The sequence below is a fragment of the Phacochoerus africanus genome, chromosome 11, assembly GCF_016906955.1.
Source record: "Phacochoerus africanus isolate WHEZ1 chromosome 11, ROS_Pafr_v1, whole genome shotgun sequence".
In the NCBI taxonomy this organism is placed as follows: domain Eukaryota; kingdom Metazoa; phylum Chordata; class Mammalia; order Artiodactyla; family Suidae; genus Phacochoerus; species Phacochoerus africanus.
The window spans coordinates 39275658-39302221 of NC_062554.1; the positions used below are offsets into that span (position 1 = coordinate 39275658).

At 46.1% G+C, this 26564-nt stretch overlaps 5 protein-coding genes across 9 annotated transcripts in view; 2 read left to right on the plus strand and 3 right to left on the minus strand.

Moving 5' to 3' along the window:
* Positions 1-1930, minus strand: part of ALG9 (ALG9 alpha-1,2-mannosyltransferase) — an 88995-nt gene extending 87065 nt beyond the window's left edge. For 2 of the 4 annotated variants that reach the window (XM_047752191.1, XM_047752192.1), the window contains exons 1-2: positions 1718-1930; positions 728-866 (exon numbers count right to left, since the gene is read on the minus strand). In XM_047752191.1, coding sequence (XP_047608147.1) covers positions 728-866; positions 1718-1848 — 270 coding nt within the window. In that variant the 5' untranslated portion in view covers positions 1849-1930. Of the gene's footprint in view, positions 1-727; positions 867-1488; positions 1673-1713 lie in introns of those variants that run through there. The other 2 variants (XM_047752195.1, XM_047752194.1) reach the window with 2 other exon arrangements.
* Positions 1931-6234: 4304 nt separating this feature from the next.
* Positions 6235-11174, minus strand: FDXACB1 (ferredoxin-fold anticodon binding domain containing 1). Its single transcript, XM_047752190.1, has 5 exons — positions 10942-11174; positions 10543-10699; positions 9084-9287; positions 8764-8922; positions 6235-8368 (listed from the first exon to the last, which is right to left on the minus strand). Exons 1-5 carry the CDS (start codon positions 11111-11113, stop codon positions 7183-7185), a joined length of 1878 nt encoding a protein of 625 aa, XP_047608146.1. The 5' UTR covers positions 11114-11174; the 3' UTR covers positions 6235-7182.
* On the plus strand, positions 11081-15951 carry CFAP68 (cilia and flagella associated protein 68). 2 transcript variants are annotated; one of them, XM_047752196.1, is made up of 4 exons: positions 11081-12731; positions 14183-14413; positions 15356-15422; positions 15655-15951. In XM_047752196.1, exons 1-4 carry the CDS (start codon positions 12639-12641, stop codon positions 15822-15824), a joined length of 561 nt encoding a protein of 186 aa, XP_047608152.1. In that variant the 5' UTR covers positions 11081-12638; the 3' UTR covers positions 15825-15951. The 2 variants fall into 2 exon arrangements, with proteins under 2 accessions (XP_047608152.1, XP_047608153.1); XM_047752197.1 differs by having other exon boundaries at positions 11086-11592.
* A 3498-nt stretch (positions 15952-19449) lies between these two features.
* Positions 19450-22977, minus strand: CRYAB (crystallin alpha B). Its single transcript, XM_047752834.1, has 3 exons — positions 22535-22977; positions 21328-21450; positions 19450-19793 (listed from the first exon to the last, which is right to left on the minus strand). The coding sequence occupies exons 1-3, from the start codon at positions 22733-22735 to the stop codon at positions 19590-19592; spliced, it is 528 nt and encodes a 175-aa protein (XP_047608790.1). The 5' UTR covers positions 22736-22977; the 3' UTR covers positions 19450-19589.
* Positions 21877-25032, plus strand: HSPB2 (heat shock protein family B (small) member 2). Its single transcript, XM_047752833.1, has 3 exons — positions 21877-22120; positions 23679-23908; positions 24368-25032. Exons 2-3 carry the CDS (start codon positions 23815-23817, stop codon positions 24820-24822), a joined length of 549 nt encoding a protein of 182 aa, XP_047608789.1. The 5' UTR covers positions 21877-22120; positions 23679-23814; the 3' UTR covers positions 24823-25032.
* The last annotated feature ends 1532 nt before the right edge of the window (positions 25033-26564 follow it).

Consider the following 26564-nt stretch of genomic DNA (forward strand, 5'->3'; position numbering starts at 1 on the left):
ATGTGATCAGAAAATTTCACCTCTGAATCTCTCTAATAAGGAGTCCAACAGGCTTATTAAATGTATAAATCAAGAAATAGCAGTATAGGGAGTTCTCCTTGTGGCTCACTGGAAACAAATCTGACTAGTACTGGATGCAGGGTCAATTTCTGGCCTTGCTCAGTGGGTGGGGGATCCAGTTGCCTGAGCTGTGGTGAGGGTCGCAGACGCAGCTCAGCTCAGACCTGGCATTGCTGTGGCGGCAGCTACAGCTGATTCCACCCCTAGTCTGGGAACTTCCATATGCTGCAGGTTTGGCCCTAAAAAGCAAAAAAATAAATAAATAAATAAATAAGGCAGTATAAACATAGTATCTAATAACACTGTTTATTTGAGTAAATATCAGAAAAAAAATTAAGAAAGTGGTTGCCTCTGGGGACAGAGATTTGGACATGAGAAATGGAACACAATTACTGCTTTTCCCTTATGCTTAATATTTTAAAAGTATCTCAGAGTATTGTTTTGATTTTTAAAATTTTTCAAGAAAATTACAAATTACACCTTTTTGTAAAACAGTCAAATTCTTACATCCTTTGATAGCAGGTAAATCATCAGCTTAGAATACAAAAGTGAAAATATGGTTCTTTTTCTGTTAGTCACACTTGCATGTTATTTGTACCTTGATTAAGAACAAGGTCCCAAGCAGTGAAATCAAGGACCTAAAAAGAAAACTAAAGAATGCACCTACTGGTTCCCAGTAGTTGAATGTTTCATCACAGTCGGAGATGTTGCTCAGAAGAGCAGCACACAGCCTTGCTGAGAGCAGACACTTGAAAGCAGTAGATCCTTCAGGTGCCCAGACTTGTCCTGCTTTGTTCCCAGATAACCTATTCAGAAGCAAAAAAAAGAAAAGTATATGTCAGGAAAGGCCTGCCAACTAGAAGGAGTATAACTGCCCAGAAAGGAAAATGACAAGAGACATCAAAGCACTTGAGTTTGTCACCTACAAGGGTGAACAGTTAGCTGTTCTGAGTAGAATAAATAAGGAATGAATTAAGACCTTTATCAACTTTAAACGTTCTTTCCACTTTCTGCTTTTAAGGCGTAAGCTAATTCATGCACTCTAGCTCTTTGCATCTATGACACTCCGCTTATCCTAAGCCAACAAATCGTTCTCTTGAAGGCTACAAAGCTCTCATTCGCCTTTTCTTTCTTAACAAGGTTATCACCTTCCATGGCTGTATTCATTTCACCATCTGTTCAAATGCACGGAGGCCTAATTTGTGCAAGGTGCACTCTTCCAGTTCCAGTTGCTGACAGCTCCCTAGCGCAGTCCTAACCTGCAGCCCCCGAGTTTGGGGAGAGAAGTGGTGGGGCCCACATAGAAGAATAAAAGGTCGGGACTTCGGGGCGGGGAGGAATGAAGGAAGCTGTGAGAGACAGCCTGCTCTCGCCAACGTCTCCCACGGCACCAGCCCACCCCGGGCCTGGACGGGAAGACTCACAGACCTGCACTCCCGGTTTCTTCACTAGCAACATGGGACCCGAGCTGGGCGAGCTCATCCAAGGTGGGGGACAACCAACCGTCCACCCGCCTGGGAAGACCAGAAGGTGCAGAGTGAAGAGGACCCTCCCAGTGGGGAGGCCGGCCGGGGACAGCCCCGTACCACGCGGGCGAACCCCTCCCCCCGCAGCCCCTCGCCGCCCGGCCACGCCCCCGCCGCGCCCGCACACCTACTCAGGCCGGGGCTCCGCGCCGCCCGCCTCCCGGCTGCACAGCAGCTCCCGTAGCTTGTCGGCGGCCGAGGCGGGGTCCCCGCCGCTGCCCCCGCTGCCCTTCAGGCGCTGCCGGGCCCCTCGGCTCGCCATGGCAAGCGCGGAAAAAAGCTAGAACTCGGCACCCTACGAAAGCGACGAGCACGGAGACATAGACCCTGGGATGGCAAACGGTGTCCGCCGAGGGACAAAAGACCTCGACATGCGCAGAAAATGAGCACTAAATTATAGTGTTCCTGGGTCACTTGCGGCAAATCTCTGAGCAGAGAAGAAATGCGACCTGAGGCTTTATTTTTACCATCGTGGCTGTCCCTTCCACATACCTGCAACTCAGGGCATGACTCCCTCCCTCTAACTCGCTCTTCCTTCCATTTCCAGCGTTCTCCACTCTCCTATAAAAACTGTCCTGCAGCATCTGTTTAAAAAAAAAAAAAAAAAGCACAAAAGCATAAATAGTTTGAGATTAATATACACACTAGTATATATAAAATAAATAATCAACAAGACATACTGTATAGCACAGGGAACTCTACTCAGTATTCTGTAATAACTTACATGGGAAAAGAACCTGAAAAAGAATATACCTATGTACAACTGAATCACTTTGCTGTACACCTGAAACTAACACTCCAATATAAAATAAAAATTAATACAATTTTTAAAAGATACACAAATACAAAGTGATTAAACAACTCTACAGGGTACGCAGATATTTAGTTAAAAATCACCCCATAGCCACCTGCAAAAAGGAAATTCTTTAAGTTTAAGAACACTGACACTCTGTCCTCTGTATTTTGGCGAGTGATAGGGACAGCCTGTAATGAATAAACTGCTTCAGAGAGACAAAGCAGTAATGGCTGAATACAGAACGAGAGGAAAGTGAGAATGAAGAAATTGTGCGGCAAACTCAACCAGACACCAGTCACTGCCATTGCTACTACAGCAGTATGGTGAGCAATTTATATATTTTATTCTTTTAAATTTTAATACTCATAACAACCTTGTTTTATCACAAAAGAAACTGAGGCCCAAGGTTGCATAGCTAGGAAATGGTGGAGCCACATTTCCAACCCAGGTCTTACTACAGACCCTAAGCTCTTCCATCCAGGGGAAAACTCCTGATTTCACACAGTCATTTTTACACAAGCACCTTGATATCATGCCTGTGACTCTTATATGTCATCCATCTGCTACTGACACTCTGCCTTCTCTCCCAATCACAGATCTCTATCCCACCCTGTAGAGCTCTGTACTAGTAAATAAATAAGTTATAGAGGGAATGCTAAACTTGACAGGGTCCCAAGTTAGGATTTCATACTAAAAATTCCCAAGTACTGATAAATTGATCCTATTGCACAATTCCCACAGGAAATTACTAGTTACCAAATTCAGACATCTCAGCCTAGCTGTATCTCATATATCCATCTCCCTTTCATCTGACTTTAATGTAGGCTCTCCCTGACTCTACCCAAGACTATCGACAATGGCATTCTTATAGGGATTGCTCACTCCAAATTGATCCTGTGCAACACTGTCCAACTAGTTTTCAAAAATACTACTCTATGGGAGTTCCCGTTGTGGCTCAGCGGGTTAAAAACTAGTATCCATGAGGATGCAGGTTTGATCCCTGGCCTTGCTCAGTGGGTTAAGGATCCAGCATTGCCGTGAGATGCAGTGTAGGTCACAGATATATAGCTTGGATCCTGTGTTGCTGTGGCTATGGTGTAGGCTGGCAGCTATAGTTCTGATTGGACCCCTAGCCCGGGAACTTCCATATGCCTGAGTGTGGCCCTGAAAAGCAATTTAAAAAAAAGTCACTTCCTTAATCAAAAATCACCAGATTTTCCTGGAGTTCCCACTGTGACTCATAGGGTTAAGGATCTAAACTTGTCTCTGTAAAGATGCAGTCCTCACTCAGTGGGTTAAAGATCTGGTGTTGCCCTAAGCTGCAGCATAGGCTGCAGCTGCAGCTCTGACTCAACCCCTGACTGAGGAGATTCTATATGCCGCAAGTACTGCTATAAAAAGAAAAATAAAATCACCAGATTTTCTGGAGTTCCCTTCATGGCTCAACAGTTAACAAACCCGACTAGGATCCATTAGGATGAGGGTTCCATCCCTGGCCTTGCTTAGTGGGTTAAGGATAGTGGGTTAAGGATCCGGCATTGCCATGAGCTGGGTGTAGGTTGAAGACGCCACTCGGATCCTGAGTTGCTGTGGCGCGGCATAGGCCAGCAGCTATAGCTCCAATTCAACCCCTAGCCTGGGAACTTGCATATGCTGCAGGTGTGGCTCTAAAAAGAAACAAGAAATCTGGAGTTCCCATCATGGTGCAGCGGAAATGAATCTGACTCGGAACCATGAGGTTGAGGGTTCCATCCCTGGCCTGGCTCAGTGAGTTAAGGATCTGGCGTTGCCGTGAGCTGTGGTGTAGGTCACAGAGGCAGCTCGGATCCGGCGTTGCTGTGACTGTGGCATAGGCCAGCATCTGTAGCTCTGATTCGACCCCTAGCCTGGGAACCTCCATATGCTGCAGGTGTGGCCCTAAAAGGACAAAAAAAAAAGAGAGAGAGAGAAAAGAAAAACACCAGATTTTCCCTATTGCTTACAAAATAAAATTCATACTTCTTATTCTAGCATTCACAATCTTTCATGAACTAACTCAAGCCCCAACCTACTTTTTTTTTTGTCTTTTTATGGCTGCACCCTCGGCATATGGAGGGCCATGAAAGGAACTCCCAAACCTACTTTTCTAATCTCATCTCCCTTGACTTTCCTATACATTCTTTATGTTCCAACTAACTAGCCTGTAAAGTACCCCAAATGCTCCCTATCTGTACCTCTGCTCATGTATGTCCTCTGCCTGGAAAGGATGCCTTCCTTTCCTAACAACCATCTTATCATATCCCTGCCCTTTTTTTAAGATCCAGCTAAAATGACACTTCATCCAAATGTTGCCAGACCAAATTTGGGTCCACTAGCCGGCATGCAATAAAACCAATCTACTGACACTGGGTTGTGGTGAAGCAAAATACAGCATTTATTGGAGTTCCCTTGTGGCACAGCGGTTTAAGGATCTGGTGTTGTCACTGCAGCAGCATGGGTCACTGCCTTGGCATGGGCTCGATCCCTGGCTCCTGGTCTACACCACGGCCACAGCAACATGGGATTCCAGCCACATTGATAAGCTACACCATAGCTCACGGCAATGCCAGATCCCTGATCCACTGAGCAAAGCCAGAGATCAAACCTGCATCCTCATGGACACTAGTCAGATTCATTTCTGCTGAGACCAGCTCGGCAGTTTAGGGCCAAAGAACGAACGGGTGCTGTGAAACTTAAGGAAAAAAGTTAACATAAAACAAGACACAGAGACATTTATCTTAATTAAAGGTGGGAACCAGGGGACTCAAGGTCTCAGGGACCAAGAGCGCTGCCTCAAGAAAACTACACTGCTTTTATTATGTTCTTTGGGATTATGTCAAGTGAGGAGGGGGCTACAGGTGCAGGATATAGGTGGGTTTTTTTTATTATTTTAAAAGTTCTTTTATTATTTTAAAAGTCACATAGCTGGTAGATGGTTAAGCTTTTACTCTGACCTTTAGGCATTTAACAATCATTAGCATTTCAGGAAGCTTGGTGTTAGCTGTCTATGCATAGCATCTAGAGAACCATCATTGTGCTTCCAATTGGAGTGCCTATCTGCAGCAACACGGCATGCCTAGGTTTGCACCTTGGTTCTCTTTGCTAATGCATATTCTGCTAACTGCTCATAAACCACTTGGAGCCATGAGGTTCCTCTTTCTCTTAAGAGGACATATCATGCTGTGCAAACTGCATGCCAATCTGCACAAGTTGGTGTGCCTAGACCAACGTATTATGTCCTCATTCAGCAGCAGGGGTAGGGGGAGGGGAGGGTACAGGCTCTGTCCCCAAGAAGGCCCCAAAGGTTTCTGCTTGGTTTCACATGTACCAAGCACCACTGGGGTTGGAAGAAAGCTATAAATCACATTACTTGCCCTGAATTAGCTTACAGTGCATGTGGACAGCTAAGTAATACATGTGTTGATAAAACAGTCCTTGAGTCTTCACTCCCCACTTACTCTTACGCCAGTTTTTCTAGTCCAGTTAAAGACATTTCTATTCTCCCAGTTGCCTGGGATCCTGCTCAATTCTTCTAATTCTCTAATTCCAGAACATTCATGCATGCACATATTTTTAATTCATCAGCAAGTCCTTCTAATTATTACCCAGTCCAACAACTTCTTACCATCCTCATCCAGGCTACCATCATATCTTGTTTGCATGATTATAATAACCTCTTAATTTGTTTCGTTCCTTTTTTAATTTATTGAGTGCTTGCTTCTTTTTTGGCTGCCTCATGGCACATGGATTTCCCAGGCCAGGGATCAGATCTCTGCCGAAATTACGGCAACACCAGATCCTTAACCCACTGTGCCTGGCTGAGGATCAAACCTGTGTCCCAGCACTCCCAAGACGCCAAAGATCCCATTGCACCACAGCGGAAACTCTAACAACCTCAATTTGTTTGCTTCCATTCTTGCCTTTCCACATGCTCCTCTCCAAATACAAGAATAAATAAGAAAGTTATTTCCTTCACCGGGTTTACAATGTAATTACAATCGGTGGAGCCTAACGATTAACAGAAACATACATTCACTCGCATTGGAGCATTCCATTCTGCAGAGTCCTAGGCTGAGCCAATCTCCAACTGTCCCTTAGGGATGCTTTGCTAATGCATTTGGAGAAAGCTCCAAAATCTAGGGGGTGAAAGTTTAGAGTTAATCACAATTGAGAGGTTACTGTTGAAGAAAACTAAGGAAGGATAATTGACAGAAAGTGGGACAAAGAACATGGGCTTTAGAGTTAAACAGACCCAAGTGTGAACTCTTATTCATTCTATGACTGTAACGGCAGTCAACCACAGAATAAACATGATGACAATGATCACCAATAATGTGGAGCATTTGCCATTTACCTAGGCTAATAAATGCTGGTCTATCTGACTCTAAAAACCACTCTCAATTGATTTAGAGAGATGATATGATAGAGATAAGGGAAGAAGAATTAACAATGTGGAAAATATATTTATAAATATACTTAATGAGATACTCAGGTTCTACTTCCTCTTCAGCATTACAGCCTCTAGCTTACACAGATGCTGTTTTGTTCTCCTAGTCATTACTCATGATCAAAATACTGCACAACTCCAAAGGCTGCCAATCACATTACAGTCTAAGCGATCAAGTCACAAGGATCTTTAGAATCAACCAACAATTGCTATTATCATAGAAAAAGATTTTTACAAAAGCAAAAGGTCTAGACAAAAACTCCCAGTTGCAAATTGGTCTTTTTCATCCACACCCACACCCATAAGGACCACTCTGTAGAGATGAATTTACTGAACTACCGAGGTGTCACATATAGTTGTTGTTGAATCGCCTTCCTCAGCTGGGACTGCATTGATGCTACCTGCTGCTGGGTGAGGGCCTTGTCACAGGTCTGGTAGGTCAATCTATAGCAGAGGCTGACCTGCTCAGTCTTTGGATGCTGGAAACGACTAAGGAATCGTATGGATATGACAGTGTCCTGGGACACTGCTCGAGCCACAGTGTGAAACTCTACTTCATCAAAACTTTTCTTTTCATCTAACCAAAAACTAATATCATGCACATAGTATGGAGGATAGAGGGAATAGCTTTTAAAGGGTGCTGTCTTCCCAGGGGAAAAATTCTTCAGGAAACGGTTATCAAAGGTCCACAACATCCTCCAATCAGAGATGCCCCAGACAAGCATGGCTAATAGGTCCAAGTTCACAGACACACACACAAAACACAGATCTTTGTGTATAATGCTTGTAGCAGACGTGGTAACAGACCCAATAATCAGATCCTTAATGCAATCTGACCCAAAATTATGAGACTTCACATTAACCATATAATCTTTCCCATTTGGTTCAAAGACAAATTCCACTGAACTACTCAGCTCAGAGCCCTCCAGCAATGTCTGGTTCAGGAGGCTATTTAGAATGCCGTTCAAGTGATCCAGTAGTGACTGGAGACAGCCATCCTTCAGATTTTTATCAAATCCAAGAATAAATAAAGTCTCGTGAAATGCTGGCATTGTGAAGGGTGAGATGAGGCACTTCTGAAAGACAGGTCCACTGAGGATGTGCAGAGAGCCTGGGAGGAAGTCTGGTGCTTGGATTACAGTCTGAACATGAACAAGAAGAGAAGGTCTGAGGCAGATCTTGGCCTGGTCATACATTCCTTCATGAGCTGCTGATTTACTGTCTCTTCCAGGGCACCTGGGAAGGCTGAGTTCTGAAAATGACACTATAAAGTCCTCTGTGTCCTGTGTTGTCCCACCAGTCAGGGACTCAGAATATGAGTTATCTTCACAGAGACTAATCCAAAAGGCAGATGATAACAGGACGTCACAGTTGCCAACAGTGAGAACACTGGTGCCTCCCTGTGGCAGCAAATGGGAGGGACACGTCAGTCTTTTTAGAGGGAAAGCCTTCCCCAATTCACTGATGAGCTTCTCATTTATGGTTTTGACAGGATGACATGAAGGTGCTTCTAGGAAACCCCTGTTTAAACACACACAAAAATTACATTCTAAACTTAAAATTATAAAAATTATAATTTAGCTAGAATTAAAACACAAATAACTGAATAGAAAAGAATTATCCTTAAGTTGATTTGGAAAGGAAACAAAGACATCATTTACCATAAGGAAAGATATCATGTGTCTCAGAATTCTGACAGTCTATAATATTCCAGAAAACATGACAATTTTTAATTCTAAAGAGGCTTGTGAAAGCCAGACTGACAAGTATTCACAGCACAACATTATTAACAATTTAATAATGTTGTTCTTTTCACTCCCCTCCTGCCCATTAAAATTCAATTTATGGTTCCCTGACTACCAAGCCAATCAGGAGACAACCAGAGAAAGAAGTGGTTTCTGGTAAAATCAGGTTACCTGTTCAGTTTTCCTGCAAGTACTTCTGGTTCTAGAAAAGAAAACCATTGGTCACCCAGTTTGATCCTGGAGATTCTTGGCTGCAAATCTTCAAAGGCTAAGCTCCGTGTGAAGATATGGTTCAAAGCGCCTTCTACATGAAAGGATTTATCTTGACTCCTGGCAAAATAGAAACCAATGACTAAGTCTGTCATTATTAAAGAAAGTAAGTATTTCTAGAGACTGAATCAAGAAATTAGCAAGGAAAAAGTCTGTCAATGAGATTTTTTTAATCATGAGTAAGAGAGAGAGAAAAGGCTTAGACCTCTGTTATTACTTACCTATATCCAGTGCACTTGTATCCTGGCACAGCCTCACAGCTGAAAGGATGCACATCACTTAAAATGAATCCCCCCAGAGCTGCCATGGCAACCACTTGCCAACTGTTGTGCCATTCTCTCATAGGCTTATCAGCAGGGGTCCCACCTTGTCCTTTACACAATGCCACATGGACTTCTCCTTCCTCTGCAAGAACATCTGCACAGCTAATGGGGGTAGGGAGACACCAGCCACTCGTCAGAAACAAATAAAAATTACCACAGGAATTAGCTGTATATCCATGGTTTGGTTGTGAAATAATTAAAATCCAACCATACCATAATTAAAATAATTAAAACCCAACCATATTTGCAAAGGTCTATTAGACTTCAAATATGCAAAGAAAGTAACTAGAAGTAAGAATTTAAATTCAATGTTCAACACATAACAACAATGTTCAACAGAGTGTTATATAGCTGTGAATTTGCATTGTTCATCTACAGCTCATTGAAAAGTCAATGTCTGCAAAGTTCCTATATGTGATTCAGTGATCAAGTTGGTCTCCTCCATTTAGAAAGTTGTTCTTTTCACTCCCCTCCTGCCCATTAAAATTCTATGCCTACTTCAAATACTAGCTCAAAATACTGCCTCTGTGAAAAGTTTCATGACAACTATGGGCCAAAGGGACCTGCAATAGTATCACATGTTTTACTATAACAGCATACAGCACTGTTTAAAGTTCACAATAAGTTAATGAGGTAGTTACTGTTAATATCTTTAGTTCATGGATGAAGAAGTACAAGCAAGTGAGGATTAAATAAACTTAATAATAAATATCACAAAACTATTGAGTGATGGGTGGGGATTTGAATTCAAAGCAGTTTGGCTCCATACTCTTGGCCATTAGACTATACTGGCTCCCATTATTTTGTACTATCAAAAACAGATAATGCGTGGAGTTCCCACTGTGGCTCAGCATAAGGAACCCGACCAGTACTCATGAGAATGTGGGTTCAATCCCTGGCCTCGCTCAGTGCGTTAAGGCATTGCTGTGAGCTGTGTTGTAGGCTGCAGGTGTGTCTGGGGATCCAGCCTTGCTGTTGCTATAGCTGTGGTAGGCCTGGCAGCTGTAGCTCCATTTTGACCCCTAGCCTGGGAACTTTCATATGCAGTGGGTGCAGCCCTAAAAAAGCAAAAAACAAAAAAGAAAAAGAAAGAAAAGTGATACTTACTTTACAGGCTCAATAGTACATTATTTGTACTTTTATTTGGCATTTAGGGATTTAGGATCAAGTGTCTGGCCTTTCCAACAGTCTACTGTGGGTTCTTTTGAAGCTTTACAGTCTCTCTCAACCGATCATAAAATAACTTACACAGGTATACCATATTTTATACCATATTTCCCAAACTAGTATGTTTGAGTGCAGCAACAATCCAATGTATATCTTAAACATTTTACTTTGAGTGCTTGCCTCTCCTCACCTCTGGAAAAACTTGGCAAGCAGTTCCCTGTTCTTAGCTACTCCAGCTTTGCGTCCACAGTGCGGAAAGTTAAAATAAATTCGATCAAACTCTCGGTCTTGCAGTTCAAAGGCATCCACCAGCTGTGTGCAGTCCACACCAAAACGTATCTCGGCACCTGGCGCAAAATTTAGACAGGACGATGTCTTAAGATGCAGAACCAGAGAAAACCCCTGCCTATCCTGAATGCAGGTCTAGGCACACAGCGGTCTAAGTGTTCTTGGTAAGACCAAGGGCAATCCCCAAGTTCCTGGGATTCCCCACGTGCCCACCCTTTCCAGTCCGGTCAGCGCCACGGCGGGGCGGGGCGGGGCGGGGCTTAGGGGAGGGGCAGAGGGGCGGCGGGGCGGGCCCGGCTACCTCGCTCGCGCAGGCGCTGCAGATTCTCCTGGGCCACCGGATCTTGGGCTAAGTCGGCCGGGCGCTGGAGGCAGGTGGCAGTTAGACTAGTGCGGGGATCCAGGGTCTGGTTCAGAGCAACGGCAAAGGAGAAATTCCCCTCCCCAACCAACAGGAGGCGCCGAGGAGCCATAGCCCCAATTTACGCCGGACTCGCGTCCCCGGAGGCGCTCCCTTTTTACGTTATTTCCTTCGCCGGTCTCTAGAGCCCCCCCCCCCCCACCGGTCGCTGGCTGATGACGCATCACAGAGTCCGGTTGTCTTGACAAACCGGTGCAGCCACGTCCAAGGATAATAGCGATGAGAGCCAAAGCGAGACACCGGCCGTTCCGCCGCCCACTCTCTCATCCCCTCGAGCGTGTTAAATGCCTTTGAGCCCGACGACGGCCTTGAGCGACTTCGTCATTTCTGCATGAGGTCACAGCAGTCGCTAGCGCCGAAGGGGAGGCCGCGGGTTAGGAGAGTTCCAAGTGAAGGAAGCAGGGCCGGGGTGAGGCCAAGGAGAAGTTAGGCTGTGTCCTGCGTGTTCTTGACACAAAGGATTTAGTAACAGCCTTCATCTCATCCGAAATGTCTGCCACCCATTGTCACTGCTGTTCGGAATTTCTCCAGGTGCTTCTATCTCCTACCTTTTATTCATTCAAGAAATAGTGTCTGCAATGTGCCGGGCCTGCGGAGGAGGTTAGATATATGGAGGAACAAGATGTGGCCTAAGGTTTCGCGGAGCTGGTAGTCTGGTGGAAGATGCACAGCAAAAAAGGCAGTTCTGATTTAGTGGGATGCAGTGCTGTGAGAGGACTGATTCAGGGTGCTGTAGGAGCACACACACCTTACTAAGTCTGGGAGTGAAGTGGAATCCCTGGATGAAGTGCACCTGAGCTGAAAGCTAAGGGAGGGGGGAGTACCCCTTACCTGAGTCAAGAGGAGTGAAGAGGCAAAAGGAACAATCTATGAACAATCATGATGGAGAAACAATAGCTGAGTTTAGCTGAAATGTGGTTGGAGGGAGAATGATAGATGAGACTGAAAAGTTAAGCACAGACCAGGACATACAGAGGTTGTAAGCCATTTTAACACGTGAGATTTTTAAATAGGAAGACTCAATTTGTTCATTTTCAAAAGTTCTGCTTTCCTATGGAGAAAGGATAGGAGAACAAGATTGATGGCAAGGAGATTAGGAGGCTACTGCGTATCAGCTAGAGCTGGTATGAATTGAACTTGGCATTGGAGATGGAGGGTAGTGGATTAATTCAAAATCAACAAGACCCAGTGATTGAATGGATGTAAGAAGCTGGAAGAGAAATCAGAGTCAAAGATAAGCCCCAGGCTTCAGACCTGGACAACTGAGTGGATGGTAATGTCTGTCCTTACAGCCTCAGGGACATTGTTATTTTGGCTACAGTCTGAGTTCTTGGCTTTTTGGACTTTGTGGGACCAGCTGCTCTTTAGTCATCATGCTGTTTGTTGACATCAGTGCATGCATCTGTCTTCACAAAGGCACATGATGTGAAGGCAGTTGCCTTTAAACCTACAGTATTGGCTTTGTCTCTACCTGTGGAAAGGTGGGTAGATGGTGACTCCCAAGATCATGGCCACCTGGTGATCTGTATTCTTTCTTTGCTTGGAGAACTGGGAGGGCATCTCTTCCTTTAAAGAACATGGAACAGCAGAGTCAGGTTTTCTGTCACTCTGCTATAAAATCTTCAAATGACACAAGCTCCTCACCTTCAATTTACTCATCTTCAAAGAAGGTATTGTCTTGCTTCTAAGGGACCAGACTCTTCTTTTAGCTCAAAATAAAAATGATGGCTTACAAAGAAATTGAAATGCAGGCATTGGTGATCGGGTATGTGCAAAGTACTATTGATTGGGAGGGCAGGCAGAAGAAGAGGGCACAGTAACGAATAAGACATGGATCCTGTCCTCTAGGGTTGCATAGTCCAGTAAAGGAGCGTCAGCACTTCCTTGAAGAACTCTAACATATAGTATAAAGTTATAAATAGAGAAAGACATGAACATAAAGTTCTGTGTGAGACAAGTGAGAAGTTAACTTGAGGGAAGGCATCATGAAAAGGGAATGCCGCATCCTGAAAAGCGGCATTTGAGCTGAGCCTAGCAGGAAAAAAACTACCAGTTATTGGTCATTTATTGTATTATCTGGTTATCGAACTCTTACTTCTCTCTGACTATAGCAATACTTTTTTTTTTTTTTTGTCGTACCTGCAATATTCGGAAATTCATGGATCAAACCAGCACAGTAGTTGCAGCCTGCACTGCAGCTGGAGCAATGCTGGATCCTTAACCTGCTGCACTATAAGGAAACTACCTGACTATATCAATGCTCTTAGTCCTTAGATACCTACATCTCAACATTACTGGGACGTTTATCTAGTTCTTCTTTTTTTTTTTTTGTCTTTTTGCCATTTCTTGGGCCACTCCTGCAGCATATGGAGGTTCCCAGGCTAGGGGTGGAATCGGAGATGTAGCTGCAGGCCTACACCATAGCCACAGCAATGCGGGATCCAAGCCGCATCTGCAGCCTACACCACAGCTCACGGCAACACCGGACCCTTAACCCACTGAGCAAGGCCAGGGCTTGAACCTGCAACCTCATAGTTCCTAGTCAGATTTGTTAACCACTGCACCACAACGGGAACTCCATAGTTCTTCGTATTGTATTGGGGATCCTAAAGTTCCCTAGTCTTTTAGGGGTCATTTAATCTATATAGTCTGGGAGTTCCCATCGTGGTGCAGTGGTTAACGAATTTGACCAGGAACCATGAGGTTGTGGGTTCGATCCCTGGCCTTGCTCAGTGGGTTAAGGATCCGGCATTGCCGTGAGCTGTGGTGTAGGTTGCAGACACGGTTCGGATCTGGCGTTGCTGTGGCTCCGGCGTAGGCCAGTGGCTACAGCTCTGATTAGACCCCCAGCCTGGGAACCTCCACATGCCTCGGGAAGAGGCCCTAGAAAAGACAAAAAAAAAAAAAAATCTATATAGTCATTTACTACTGCTGGTTGAGAGGGTAGTTCAGATGCTTCCCTTGGAGAGAAAGAAATGGAACCAGAACAGTTAAAACTGAGAGGAAAGCCTAGATTCTTAGAAAGTATACTTATTTTATGCTTGGCCAAGGGTGAGAAAGGGACACCTTTTTCTGCTGTCTTGTTTGTGCAACTTGCTTTTCTATTCTTGCCTTTTCCCAGAGACAGTTCCTCACCTGTCTCCTTGCAAACGCACATTATGGCAGCCTCATTAATGCAGATGGCCATGCCGAAGTGTGGACAGATTGGAATGACATGTCCAAGTTTTTCCAGTATGGGTGGAGATGCACCACTAATGAGGACACCTATTCGAACCGCACCCTGATGGGGAACTGGAACCAGGAAAGATATGACCTAAAGAGTATTGTGCAGCCCAAACCCTTGCCTTCCCAGGTAATCGAACTTTCTTTTCTTTGTTTCCTTCTGTTAGCAAAAGAAATACCAGTGGCCATTTGAGGGGAAGGAATCTGATAACTTCCAATGCTGAGATCTCTCAGGCTTCTGTTCAGTGTGTGGTTGGGGAGGGCAGCAGTCCTCAGCTGGAAGGCCTATCCCACTTCGCTATCAACTCGAATATTGTATTATCTTAAGGGAATAAAAAGATGGGTAGCACACTTTTTCTGTTGCTTCTCTTTAGATCTTATTCACCTAAAGAAATATATGTATGTATATATAATGTCTTTGGATTCAAGCTAGCTTCTCCCCTTGCCCCTGCCTACCTAGACTTGTCATTTATCTGCATCTTGCCCTTAAATTTCCTAAACAAACATACAAAGGATATGAAAGTTAGTAGGATATAGTCCAATGACATATAGACATCTAGTCTATCTAAGCTATGACAGAGCCAAGTTCCCATCTTGGTTCAATGGAAATGAATCTGACTAGCATCCATGAGGACGCAGGTTCAATCCCTGGCCTTGCTCAGTGAGTTAAGGATCCGGCGTTGCCGTCAGCTGTGGTGTAGATCAGACACAGCTCAGATCTGATGTTGCTGTGGCTGTGGTGTAGGCCAGTGGCTACAGCTCTGATTGGACCCCTAGCCTGGGAACCTCCATATGCCAGAGGTGTGGCCCTAAACAAAAGTCAATAAAATAAAATATGACAGAGCATTATCAAATTCATGTCACCGTGTCCTTTATTTACCAATACTGGTTATAGAATCCTATTTAGTTTTTTTGTTTTGGTTGCTGAGATGTGCAATGGCTTGTGGGATCTCAGTTCCCAGGCCAGGGATTGAACCCAGGCCACAGCAGTGAAAGCACTGAATCCTAACCGCTAGACCACCAGGGAACTCCCAGACTCCTATAGTTTTAATCTATTACTTTTTCTTTCCAGTTTGGACACTACTTTGAAACAACATATGATGCAAGCTACAACAACAAAATGCCACTCTCTACGCATAGTAGGTGGACCATTTTTTCTAATTCTTCTACTTCAGGACCTAACTCAGTGTCTAGAACATAGAAGGAACACAAATAAAAATAAATTGAATGAGTGAATAAGTGAATGAATGAATGATTTCTCTCTTTTCTCAATTTTGACAGAATTCATTGTCTATTCCCTCAGAAGTAAGAGTGAGATTGGTTACTAAGACTGCTTGTTGCTAAGACTCCTTCTTGTTTCTCTTCTCTTAGGGTTTAAGCGAGCGCCTCACTGGTTCCCAGGACATCAACCTGAGCTGGTCCCTCCTCCATACAAATGCACAGAAAAGTCAACATATATGAGTAGCTATTCAGAGCCTCAAATTGAGCATCACTCTGTGTGTGTGTGGAATCCTAATAACTGCCAATTTCAGGGTCCATGATTCTAAGAAAGAATAAGTTTCATTTTTCCAGTGTGGAATGTAGGAAGGAGCACATTCTAAGGACAAAAAAGGATTTATCTGACTGTAGCACAGTTTTACTCTCTGAGTAAATAAAACACAAAAGATATTTCCTGCCTCCTTTTTTTAAAACTAAGAGCTAAATGTCAAATACAAGTTAATTGTATCTACTCTTAGGTCTAGTTATGAGTGATGTAGGAGGGCATTAAAAAGAATTATTTCTCTTGAGTTCCCGTCGTGGCGAAGCGGAAACAAATCCAACTAGGAACCATGGGGTTGCAGGTTTGATCCCTGACCTCGCTCATTGGGTTAAGGATCCAGCATTGCCCTGAGCTGTGGTATATAGGTCCCAGACACAGCTCAGATCTGGCATTGCTGTGGCTGTGGTGTAGGCCAGCAGCTGTAGCTCCGATTAGACCCCTAGCCTGGGAATCTCCATGTGCCTTGAGTTTGGCCTTAAAAAAGAAAAAGAATTATTTCTCTCAAAATCTATAACCACTCAGCGTTTCCCTGCCTTCCATCAGTGGCAGAACTGCAAAATCCAGCATGACGTAGGATATATTTGGCTTGATGCTTTCTGAATGTGAGCCTGGTACTCACTGTCAGTTAGTGTAACTTTTTTTTTTTTTTTTGTCTTTTTTGCCATTTCTAGGGCCGCTCCTGCAGCATATGGAGGTTCCCAGGCTAGGGGTCTAATCAGAGCTGTAGCCGACGGCCTACACCATAGCCACAGCCATGAGGGCTCCAAGCCGAATCTGCAGCTGACACCATAGCTCACAGCAACACTGGATCTTTAACCCTCTGAGCAAGGTCAGGGATCGAACCCGCAAACTCATGGTTCCTAGTCAGATTCGTTAACCACTGCACCACAATGGGAACTCCCAGTTGGTCTAACTTTTTTGTGACTTTAATGAATATCTCTTCTTAAGGACTAGAAAAAGAACTACTTTTATTATTATAGAGAATTTAAAACATACAAAAGTAGACAGTAGTATAATGAAGGAGTTCCCATCATGGCTCAGTGGAAACAAATCTGACTTGTATCCATGAGGACGCAGGTTCTATCTCTGGCCTCGCTCAGTGGGTTGAGGATCCAACATTGCCATGGGCTGTGGTGTGGGTTGTAGACACGGCTCAGATCCTGCGTTGCTGTGGCTTTGGTGTAGGCTGGCAGCTGCAGCTCTGATTTGACCCCTAGCCTGGGAACCTCCATGTGCCATGGATGCGGCCCAAAAAAGGAAAAAAAAAAAAGGCAGGAAAAAAAAAGGTGACCCTGTCTAATCAGAACAAATTTGCCAAAAACATAAATATCATAATCTAATAGGTAAAGTATGATTCATTTAGGATCAAGTCATTAAGATTGTCTCCTTGACAGTGAGACACAAATCATTATGTTATCACTTATGTGTGGAATCTAAAACAGGATACAATGGGGAGTTGCTGTTGTGTCTCTGCAGAAATGAATCTGGCTAGTAACCATGAGGACTCAGGTTCGATCTGTGGCCTCATTTACTGGGTTAAGGATCTGGCATTGCCATGATTATGGTGTAGGTTGCTGACTCTGCTCGGATCTGGTGTTGCTGTGGCTCTGGTGTAGGCTGGCAACTGCAGCTCTGATTTGACTCCTAGCCTAGGAACCTCCATATGCCATGGGTATGGCCCTAAAAAGACAAAAAATAAAATAAAAATAAAATTGACACATGGTTTCCAGGGCTTCAGTTTTTTATACTAATTCAGCCTCTATCAGTTGTATTTACATAGCAGTAACATAAAACCCTCATCAAAAAACAGAATAAGCACAAACAAGATGTAATAAGACATTCTGAAGTAAGGAACTCCAGGAGTTGGCCAGTTGAACAATTCAGTGACCCATCAAACTCTCTGAGTCTTACCATCTTCTCGCTCAGCTGTCCTTAGTATATCATGGGTTTTCTCTTGTGGTTTCAGGATTGCTACCAATTGGAGCATCCCATTCTCATCCTCCAACATCCAAAGGAAGAAAAAAAATCTCTTTCTCTTCCCTCTCCTTCCTTTCCTCCCTCTCTCTCTCATTTTAAAAGGAAAAAACTTTTCTGTAAGCATCTAGAGGAAAACTTGCCTTCTATCTCATTGACCATAATTGGGTGGTAGCCCTTTCAAGACTAATTCCTACAGAAGGACGGGAATCTCCATGATTGATTTGGGAGAACTGTGATTGGAGCTTGGGTTCACCTTCCTAAAGCACATGGCTGGGAAGATTATGGTAGACACCTAAACCTGCCTGGGGTGCTCTTGGCAAAACTAAAGTTGGAAAATAGGTTACTTGAGCAGCCAGCACTATCTGCTACACATAAAAATTGGCTCTATGTTTAGGGAAATCTGACTTCTGGCTAGATCACAGCATTTCAGACTATTAGGAAGTTGATTTTTTTTTTAAGAGAAAACATTTTGAACCTGTATAGATTTGCAATGTATGTTGTCCTAGCTTCACACCCCTGCATCATGAAAAGTTTGGCAATTATTTCTTGTGTCATTTTTTTTGTTTGTTTTGTTTTGGTTTTTTTGGTCTTTTTAGGGCATGTGGAAGTTCCCAGACTGGGGGTGGAATCTGGAACTGCAGCTGCCGGCCTATGGCATAGCCACAACAACACCAGATCTGAGCCGCGTCTGCAACCTACACCACAGCTCACAGCAATGCCAGATCCTTAACCCACTGAGCAAGGCCAGGGATTGATCCAACCTGTGTCTTCATGGATGTTAGTAAGATTCGTTTCTGCTGAGCCATGACAGGAACTCCTAAAACTTAACCTTTTTATTTATTTTTGCTTTTTAGGGCCACACCCCGGAATATGGAGGTTCTCAGACTAGGGGTGGAATTGAAGCTACAGCTGCTGGCCTACGCCATAGCCACAGCAATGCCAGATCTGAGGTGTGCCTTCAACCTGCACCACAGCTCATGGCAACACCAGATCCTTAACCCACTGAGCGAGGCCAGGAATCGAACCCAAAACCTCATGGGTCCTCGTCAGATTCATTTCTGCTGCACCAGGAAGGGAACTCCCTAAAACTTAACCTTTTTAAATAGTGGGTCAATAAATTGTATCTTTCCCAGTTTTAGTTTTAATAGGTATTTACTGGCTCATTTATAAACTACACCTGAGAGACCTGTTTGGTGATAATCACCTGTCCTATTTACCGTCCTTGTGAATCAGCTGAAGGCAATGCTCATTGGTAGGAAAATGTCAAAATTGAGGGCAATATCTCCTCCCAGGTGACATGATTAATTTCAGAGATGCACTAAGGGCTCTTATGCATTGTCATCCAGACTTCGTTTAGATTTGTTATTGGAACTGAGGGCCAAAATCAAAGAGGAAGGAGTGAGAGGAACTGATATTCCTTGAACTCTGCTAAGGGCATTTTACTTTCTTTTCCTCCTTAATCCATGCCTTACAACAAGTGTACAAATCAGTACCCCATGTTATAAATGGAAGACCATAAAGTTTAAGTGACTTGCTGAATTTATACCATCAGTAAGTGTTGGATACAGTTATTCTGACCCTCATATCCCTGGAGCCCCCTAAATCACACTGTGATGATTAATACAGAAGATTCAAACAGAGGACAGTTATCTGTTGCTGAATGATATTTATTAGCTTAATAATTTGGGCCTGCCCTTAGCATTAATAAGCTTCAGCACTAGTCACAAGATTTTCATTCACTGATGAGGAAGGTTTCTTGTTTTAAAAAATGCAGTTAGAGGAAGGGCATCTACTTCTTGGGGGCTGCAGTGACAGCAGGCTTCTCTTCACGGGTGATGGGAATGGTGCGCTCGGGGCCAGAGGCCTGTCTCCTTGGTCCATTCACAGTGAGGACCCCATCAGATGACAGGGACGAAGTAATGGTGAGAGGGTCCACATCAGCTGGGATCCGATATTTCCTGTGGAACTCCCGGGAGATGAAACCATGTTCATCCTAATGCAAGAGCATAAGGAAAGAGGTAGATAAGAACAGGAAATAGTGTTGCTTGCCTAGAACTCAAGACATCCTGCTTCTCTCTGGGTGTGACCAAATGTGTGGCAACAGGAGAGAAGGCTAAATAGCTTTCCTGTTTGGGGCTAGGATGAAATTGCCTAGGTGACCACTCCTACCAGTGGGAGTCTGAAAAGTCTGAACAGCCAGGACTTCCTAGCTCTTCAAGCCCTGAAGTGCAGTTATGGTCAGGGGTAAACCTCAAAGGTTTAGATCAATGTTTGCTGGGTTTACAGGATTTAGACTACCATCTGGCTTTGATGATTTGAGTCCCTGGAAGCCCAGCAATGGTCCTGACTCTTCAGGAATGTTCCAGAACGTTCCAGACCAATAGGACTAATAAAAATAATAATGAAAAAACTCCATCTTGGGGAGGCTATGTTAAATGATATAAGCAAAACTGAAAGAGCCTGAGGACCTCAAACTATATTATTTGATGTACGAGTTTCTGAGTTATAACTAATTGGTAAGAAGCAAACTCATTAGAAAAACTCTCCCAGAGAGTAATGAGAAACTATTCCATTCTTTAGAATTCTGCTAAAGGTTAGTTAACTGTTAATCTAATCCCTGCTGAATCTCAAGCATTTATCCAGACAGGCTCTCAATTAACTGATTTCCACATAAGTCTCATGTATTAGGAGCTGAGTATAGCTCTGAAACCTAGGCAAACCAAGTAGTTCACATTAAGATGAGCTAAAGAGAAATGAATTCCTGAACATCTAAAAGTCCCAAATGCCAGGGCCTTCCAGATGTAAGCAGTTAAAGCAATTATGTAAAGCAATCAGATCTCTGACAATCACTATTCCTAAATCAGTGGTCATTAACCTTGACTGTTGGTATGTTAGAATTCCCTAGGGAGCTTTTAAAATCTGATGCCTGGAAGTTCCCATTGTGGCTCAGCGGTAACGACCTGACTAGTATGCATGAACGTGCGATTCTATCCCTGGCCTCACTCAGTGGGTTAAGAATACGGCACTGTGGTGAGCTGTGGTGTAAATCGCAGACATGGCTTGGATCTGGCTTGCTGTGGCTGTGACGTGGGCCAGGGGCTGCAGCTCTAATTCAGCCTTGACCCCTAACCTGGGCACGTCCACATGCTGTAGGTGAGGCCCTAAAAAGACCAAAAAAAAAAAAAAATCTGATGCCCGAGTCCATCCCTAAAATGTCTGATTTAACTGATCTGGGATATGCCTGAGGATTGGGATTTTTTTTTTTTAATTCCGCTGGTAATTCTAACATGGCCAGGTTGAGAGCCACTGACTTAAATGAGAAGTTAACCTTCCATCTATCCTATCTAAGGCAATCAAGTCAAAACAAAGATCACTTCTCTAGCCAAAATAACAATAACAACAGATCTATCCCTGTTCCAGACTCTATGGCTTAGGACTGAAATGTTGCCAGCCTCAGAGGCTCATGGCAGCATCTGGTACATTGTACACCCTGGGTGAATGAGCAGAAAAGAAAGCCAGCTACATACCTGGCGCTCTTCATGTTTACCGTGCACCTCAATCACATCTCCCAACACCTTGACCTTGAGTTCCTCGGGGGAGAAGTGCTTCACATCCAGGTTGACAGAGAATCTGTCCTTCTCCAGACGCATCTAAAAACAGCAAGGTGGGGCAGGGGTAGCAGAAAAAGTGGTAAGAATGGGGATTACACTAGTACAGGCTCATCATTCTGCAGACTTGCTTTCTGCTCGGGTAGGTGGTCCTCCCCTTTTAAGCTAAAAATCCCTTTTTGAATAAACATGGTTCTCTGGTTCAGGGGGCACACCACTTGGTCATCAGGCCCAAACTTTATTTATAGGGAAAAAGGCCACTCAGGGGATAAATCACAAGGATGGGTCTGGGCATGGCTTCTGCTGCTTCTCTGACCCAATGCCTGGCCTTGTCATTTGTCTGTGGTACAAAGGCTGCTTCTTCTTGCTCAGGTCTCTGCCAAGTTTCCCACCCACTCAATCTGGAATGTTCTGCTGGCTCTGATTGTCCTTCCAAAGCCCTTGTCCACTCAGCTCCTGTTTATTTACACTTGAAAAATTTTAAACCAGAGTGTTATCTGTGACAGCTTCTGTCAACCTTATCTGTTCCCCTCATTCTCCCACACTCTTAGGACAAGTTGGGGGGTCAGAAAACTGGACCTATATTCTTTCCTCGTGAGCCTCGGACCCAGGCCAGTGCCCTGTCACAGCCTTGAGAAACCTGGAAAATCACAGAAGAGGGAGTGGAAGACAATAGTGGTTGCTGTCTCCAGCTGCACGCAGCAGGGATGAGGTAGGACTGTCTCCTGGCTCTGAAACTTGAAATGATAGTATTTGTGAGGAGTGTGAGGTGTTAGAAGAGGTGAGCAGGAGTCTGAAGGCAGCCCTTGCACTGTAGATCATTATGAACCAAACTGGAAAGGGACACCCTACTTAGAAGAAGAGGATAGAGAATGACCTTTGTAGCACACGGGGAAAATATAAGAAGTGGAAAACACAGGGGCGTCAAATCCAAACAGGTGCCTGCGTGGGGGGGGGGAGGAACTAGGAACCCCATCTTTCTCCACTGCAGGACACACAAGTGCCTAAAACCCTTGAGACCCTTAGACACAGCCACATTTAGGCTGGGAGGAAGAGGAAAGTGGATGGGGACGCTTCCAGGAGGCTCCAGAATGCACTCTCCTGTCGGGGCAGAGGGGATACTTACCTCTGAGAGCCCAGTGTCAATCCAGCTGGGTGCCCGCAGGAACGAGGGCGGCCGAAAGTAGAACGGGCTCAGGGAAGTAGAAGCTGGGAAGAGATCAGATTCCAACAGGTGCTCCCCAAAGAACTGGTCAAAGAGGCGGCTGGGAGAGTGGAAAGGAAAGAAGGGGCGGCGGATCCAGGGGTGGTGGATGGCAATGTCCATGGCGGCTGGGTGGATGTAGAGGGTCAGCTGGCCGGTCAGCTCCTTCAGCTGCAGCTCCAGCCAGCCCCTTATATACGCAGTCTTGTGAAGCTTCTGGAATGGTGATGTCAGGGGTTTTATTATCCCAGCTCACCACCCGTTCATGGAGACTTGTGATCGGGGATTTGGCAGTGTGACACATACCCAGTACTCACTGAGCTAAGAAAAGAGAAATACAGACACGTCTGAGCTGGCCAGTGGCTTGTCCTGGTCTTGTTTCACTAGCTTTCTGTCCACACCCAATGGCACCCTTCCCCCATCCCCTTCCCTGGAGTTGGGACCCAGTCAGGAATCCCAAGCAGGCGGGCAGCGGGCCCCTCCTCCTCTCCAGTCCAGCATGCCAAGGGAATGGGGCCAACGACTATCTTGGGCCTGGGCAGGAACTGGAATCTTCCTAGGCTGGGCCCCAGGGACATTAACTCTTTGTGGGGCCCTGGAGGAGAGCAGTGATCACCAGCATGTCAATGGCAGGTTTCCGTGTGGTGGTCTGGGTTGCCCCGGGTTCAGAGAGGCCCCTGATATGTCAAGGCCAGAAGGCCCCTCACCGCACCCCCCAAAGAAAGGGCAGAAAGTTGTTTGCATCTTTCGCTTTACGTGGCTGGGAGAACCTTAAATCCAGGGGAGTTATGGAGTAGGGCGCCTGCTGCCTGCAAGTGAGGAGGAGAAGGAGGGTGTGGAAATGTACACCCTTTTTCGCGAGGGTCTCAGCGAGGCCTTTCCCGGACCTCCGCACCAGCCTCCCCTGCCCAGCTCGCTCCGCGGCCAGGACCCCCAGCTGTCCCGGGGGAGGGGGGACGGAGGGGGCGGGGAATGTGACAGCTGAAGAGTGTGCGAGGGAGGGGACGGGGGTCCAGGCGGCGCGGGTCACACAGCCGTCGCGGGCGCTCCTCGCCCCTCCCCCCAGGCTCGGCACTATTTTGGGTGGTGTAGACCCCGCCCCCACTCCGAACGCACCCTGGCCCTGCGGCGGCAGCTGGAGGGGTCCCGCTGCGACTGTTGGGGCCGCACCTCGGACCTGAGCCGCCGCCGCATCTGCAGCCATGTCGGGCCGCTCGGTGCCACATGCCCACCCGGCCACCGCTGAGTACGAGTTTGCCAACCCGAGCCGCCTGGGTGAGCAGCGCTTCGGGGAAGGTACGGCCCGGACACCACCCCCTTGCCTCCCACCCCCACCTCCTGAAATTCTGGGCTGACCTCCCAAAGATCCTGGCCTCCACCCCACTCCAGGCTTAAGTGAACTCCTGGGGCGAGCCGTCTCCCACCCCAGACCTCCCCCTCACCCCTTCTAAGCTCGGCTCCCTCCCCTTCCTGCCTACCTCGGTGCGGGCTGTGCCCGCGGTGCTGACACCTGCCGAGTCTGCCTGGGCGTGGGGGCTTCCCCTCCGACCCCCTAGATCGCGTTAGGTTTGCTCCCCGCCCCCCCTTCCCTTCTCAGCCCCCTCTGTCCAGTCCCTGTCATCCCTCCCTCCCCTGCTTCTTCCGACTACCCCCTCCTCGCTCCCCGGGCCTCACCCCCGATCTCCCCAGAGTTCACCTCCTTCCCACCCCTCGTCCCTCATCCCGCCTCTCTCCTTCTCTCCCTCTGCCCCCCAGGCCTCCTGCCAGAAGAGATCCTGACCCCCACCCTCTACCACGGCTACTACGTCCGGCCACGGGCAGCCCTAGCGGCGGAGGGCAGCAGGGCTGGGGCCTCGGAGCTTCGGCTCAGTGAGGGCAAGTTCCAGGCCTTTCTGGATGTGAGCCACTTCACCCCAGATGAGGTGACCGTGAGGACTGTGGACAATCTGCTGGAGGTGTCTGCCCGGCACCCCCAGCGCCTGGACCGCCACGGCTTCGTGTCCCGAGAATTCTGCCGCACCTACGTCCTGCCTGCGGATGTGGACCCCTGGCGGGTCCGCGCCGCGCTCTCCCACGACGGCATCCTCAACCTGGAGGCGCCTCGGGGTGGCCGACATTTGGACACAGAGGTCAATGAGGTCTACATCTCCCTGCTCCCTGCACCTCCTGATCCAGAGGAAGAGGAGGAGGCAGCCGGCGTTGAGCCCTGAATGTCACAGACCCAGCACCCAGTTGAACCCCTTGCTAGCCCCCGCCCCCACGGTGATACGGAGCAGCTGCCCACCACCCTAGAGGTAGCAGCATCCTTGGGGGAAGGGAGAAGTGCATGGTCCACAATGTATGGTTTGGTCCCTTGGGACATGTCATAGCATTTTTTCGTTTAGTTTAGGGTGGAGCTGAATAAACCCAAATCTCAGGGCCTGGTTTGTGCTGCTCCCTATTCTGTGGCCTGGACGATGGGATGGGCAGGGAGGGAAAGACAAAAAGGACAGCTAGACAAAAAGCTGCTCAGTTCGATGTACCCAACGTCACAGCACCCTGAGCTCACACTTGGATGCTGAGATCATACCCGGAAGCTGACACTGGCTCCAGATCAAATTCCTGGCCGTAATTTTCTCACAATGCAACAAAAGAGAGTGATCCTGGGAGGGAAAAGGGATATGCCATCCAAACAGCCCAGAGGGCACTGTCTGAGCTGGTGATTAGAGACACAAAAACAAGGGTCTCCAGACTGTCTGGCCTGTTTTGGGTAGGGGTTGGGAAAACAGCTTTTGGCTTCTGTGTTGCCTAAGGTCCTGTTTTCCCACACTAGATCTGTCCACTGAAAATGGTCTCCGATTCTGAGGGATCAGTTATGTAGACATAGGGGCACTGCCACAGAAGCCTCTGCCATTGTCACCAAAACAGAGTCTCCCTCCTCTCTGCCTATGAGAGAAAGCACTTGTTTCTAGTCTTGTATCATCCCAAAGAGAGGAGTCACTGCACCACTGCAGCCAATCCAAGACTAAATGCAGGGGATCTAGGGCTGTTGGTATAGTGGTGATGGCTAGGGAAACTTCCTTTGTAAGAGGAGTCTTAATACGACGGGCATGGTGTATTCAGGACAGCCTGGAGGATTGACCTCTTAATTACTCTCTATAATCAAGAAAGCATGTGTGTGTATGATTTGGAGTGTCCAGAAGACTTCCCTGCCCCAATGTATATCTATATGGTGTGATGGACACCTGAAATTCTTCCATTAAAGTAGTAGATACTTTTCTTTCTTTTTTTTTTTTTTTGCCTTGTGGAAATTCCCAGCCAGGGATCAAACCCTCACCACAGCAGCAACCCAAACCACAGTATTGATAACGCCGGGTCCTCAACCTGCTGAGTCACCAAGGAACTTCTGAAGTGGTTGGTTCTTAACTTTTTGGGGGTTTCAGACCCTTTTGAAAAAATCTAACAAAAGCACTAGATCCTTGTCCAGAAACATACACATGCTCCCAAATTTGTCATGCAATTTGAATAGGTTCACACAGCTCTTGAGATCCACTTATATGCCCCTCTTAAGAATCTGTGGAGAAGTTCTGGTTGTGGCACAGTGGAAATGAATCCACCCAGTAACCTTGAGGACTCAGGTTCGATCCCTGGCCTCGATCACTGGGTTAAGGATCTGGCGTTGCCACGAGCTGTGGTGTAGGTCGCAGACACAGTTCAGATCCCATGTTGCTGTGGCTGTGGCATAGGCTGACAGCTGTGGCTCCACCTCAACCCCTAGCCTGGGAACTTCCATATGAGCTGGGTATGGCCCTAAAAAGCAAAGGAAAGAAGAAGAATCTGTGGACCCCACGATACAAACTTTCACTTGAAAAATTTGACTCTTAAAGGATTGCCATGTATTAAAAATCAAAGCAGGAGTTCCTGTCATGGCTCAGCGGTTAACGAATCTGACTAGCGTCCATGAGGACACAAG

Excerpts from the sequence above, each read along its gene's own strand:
- FDXACB1 (XM_047752190.1), bottom strand. The coding sequence starts at position 11,113 with ATGGCTCCTCGGCGCCTCCTGTTGGTTGGGGAGGGGAATTTCTCCTTT. Across the intron at positions 9,288-10,542 it reads CTTGCCAAGTTTTTCCAGAG|CTGTGCAGATGTTCTTGCAG; the intron begins GTGAGGAGAGGC and ends TACCCCCATTAG. Across the intron at positions 8,923-9,083 it reads TACAAGTGCACTGGATATAG|GAGTCAAGATAAATCCTTTC; the intron begins GTAAGTAATAAC and ends CTATTTTGCCAG.
- CFAP68 (XM_047752196.1), top strand. The coding sequence starts at position 12,639 with ATGGAACAGCAGAGTCAGGTTTTCTGTCACTCTGCTATAAAATCTTCA. Across the intron at positions 12,732-14,182 it reads TTTACTCATCTTCAAAGAAG|AGACAGTTCCTCACCTGTCT; the intron begins GTATTGTCTTGC and ends GCCTTTTCCCAG. Across the intron at positions 15,423-15,654 it reads AATGCCACTCTCTACGCATA|GGTTTAAGCGAGCGCCTCAC; the intron begins GTAGGTGGACCA and ends CTCTTCTCTTAG.
- CRYAB (XM_047752834.1), bottom strand. The coding sequence starts at position 22,735 with ATGGACATTGCCATCCACCACCCCTGGATCCGCCGCCCCTTCTTTCCT. Across the intron at positions 21,451-22,534 it reads TTGACACTGGGCTCTCAGAG|ATGCGTCTGGAGAAGGACAG; the intron begins GTAAGTATCCCC and ends TGCTGTTTTTAG. Across the intron at positions 19,794-21,327 it reads GTAAACATGAAGAGCGCCAG|GATGAACATGGTTTCATCTC; the intron begins GTATGTAGCTGG and ends CTCTTGCATTAG.
- HSPB2 (XM_047752833.1), top strand. The coding sequence starts at position 23,815 with ATGTCGGGCCGCTCGGTGCCACATGCCCACCCGGCCACCGCTGAGTAC. Across the intron at positions 23,909-24,367 it reads TGAGCAGCGCTTCGGGGAAG|GCCTCCTGCCAGAAGAGATC; the intron begins GTACGGCCCGGA and ends TCTGCCCCCCAG.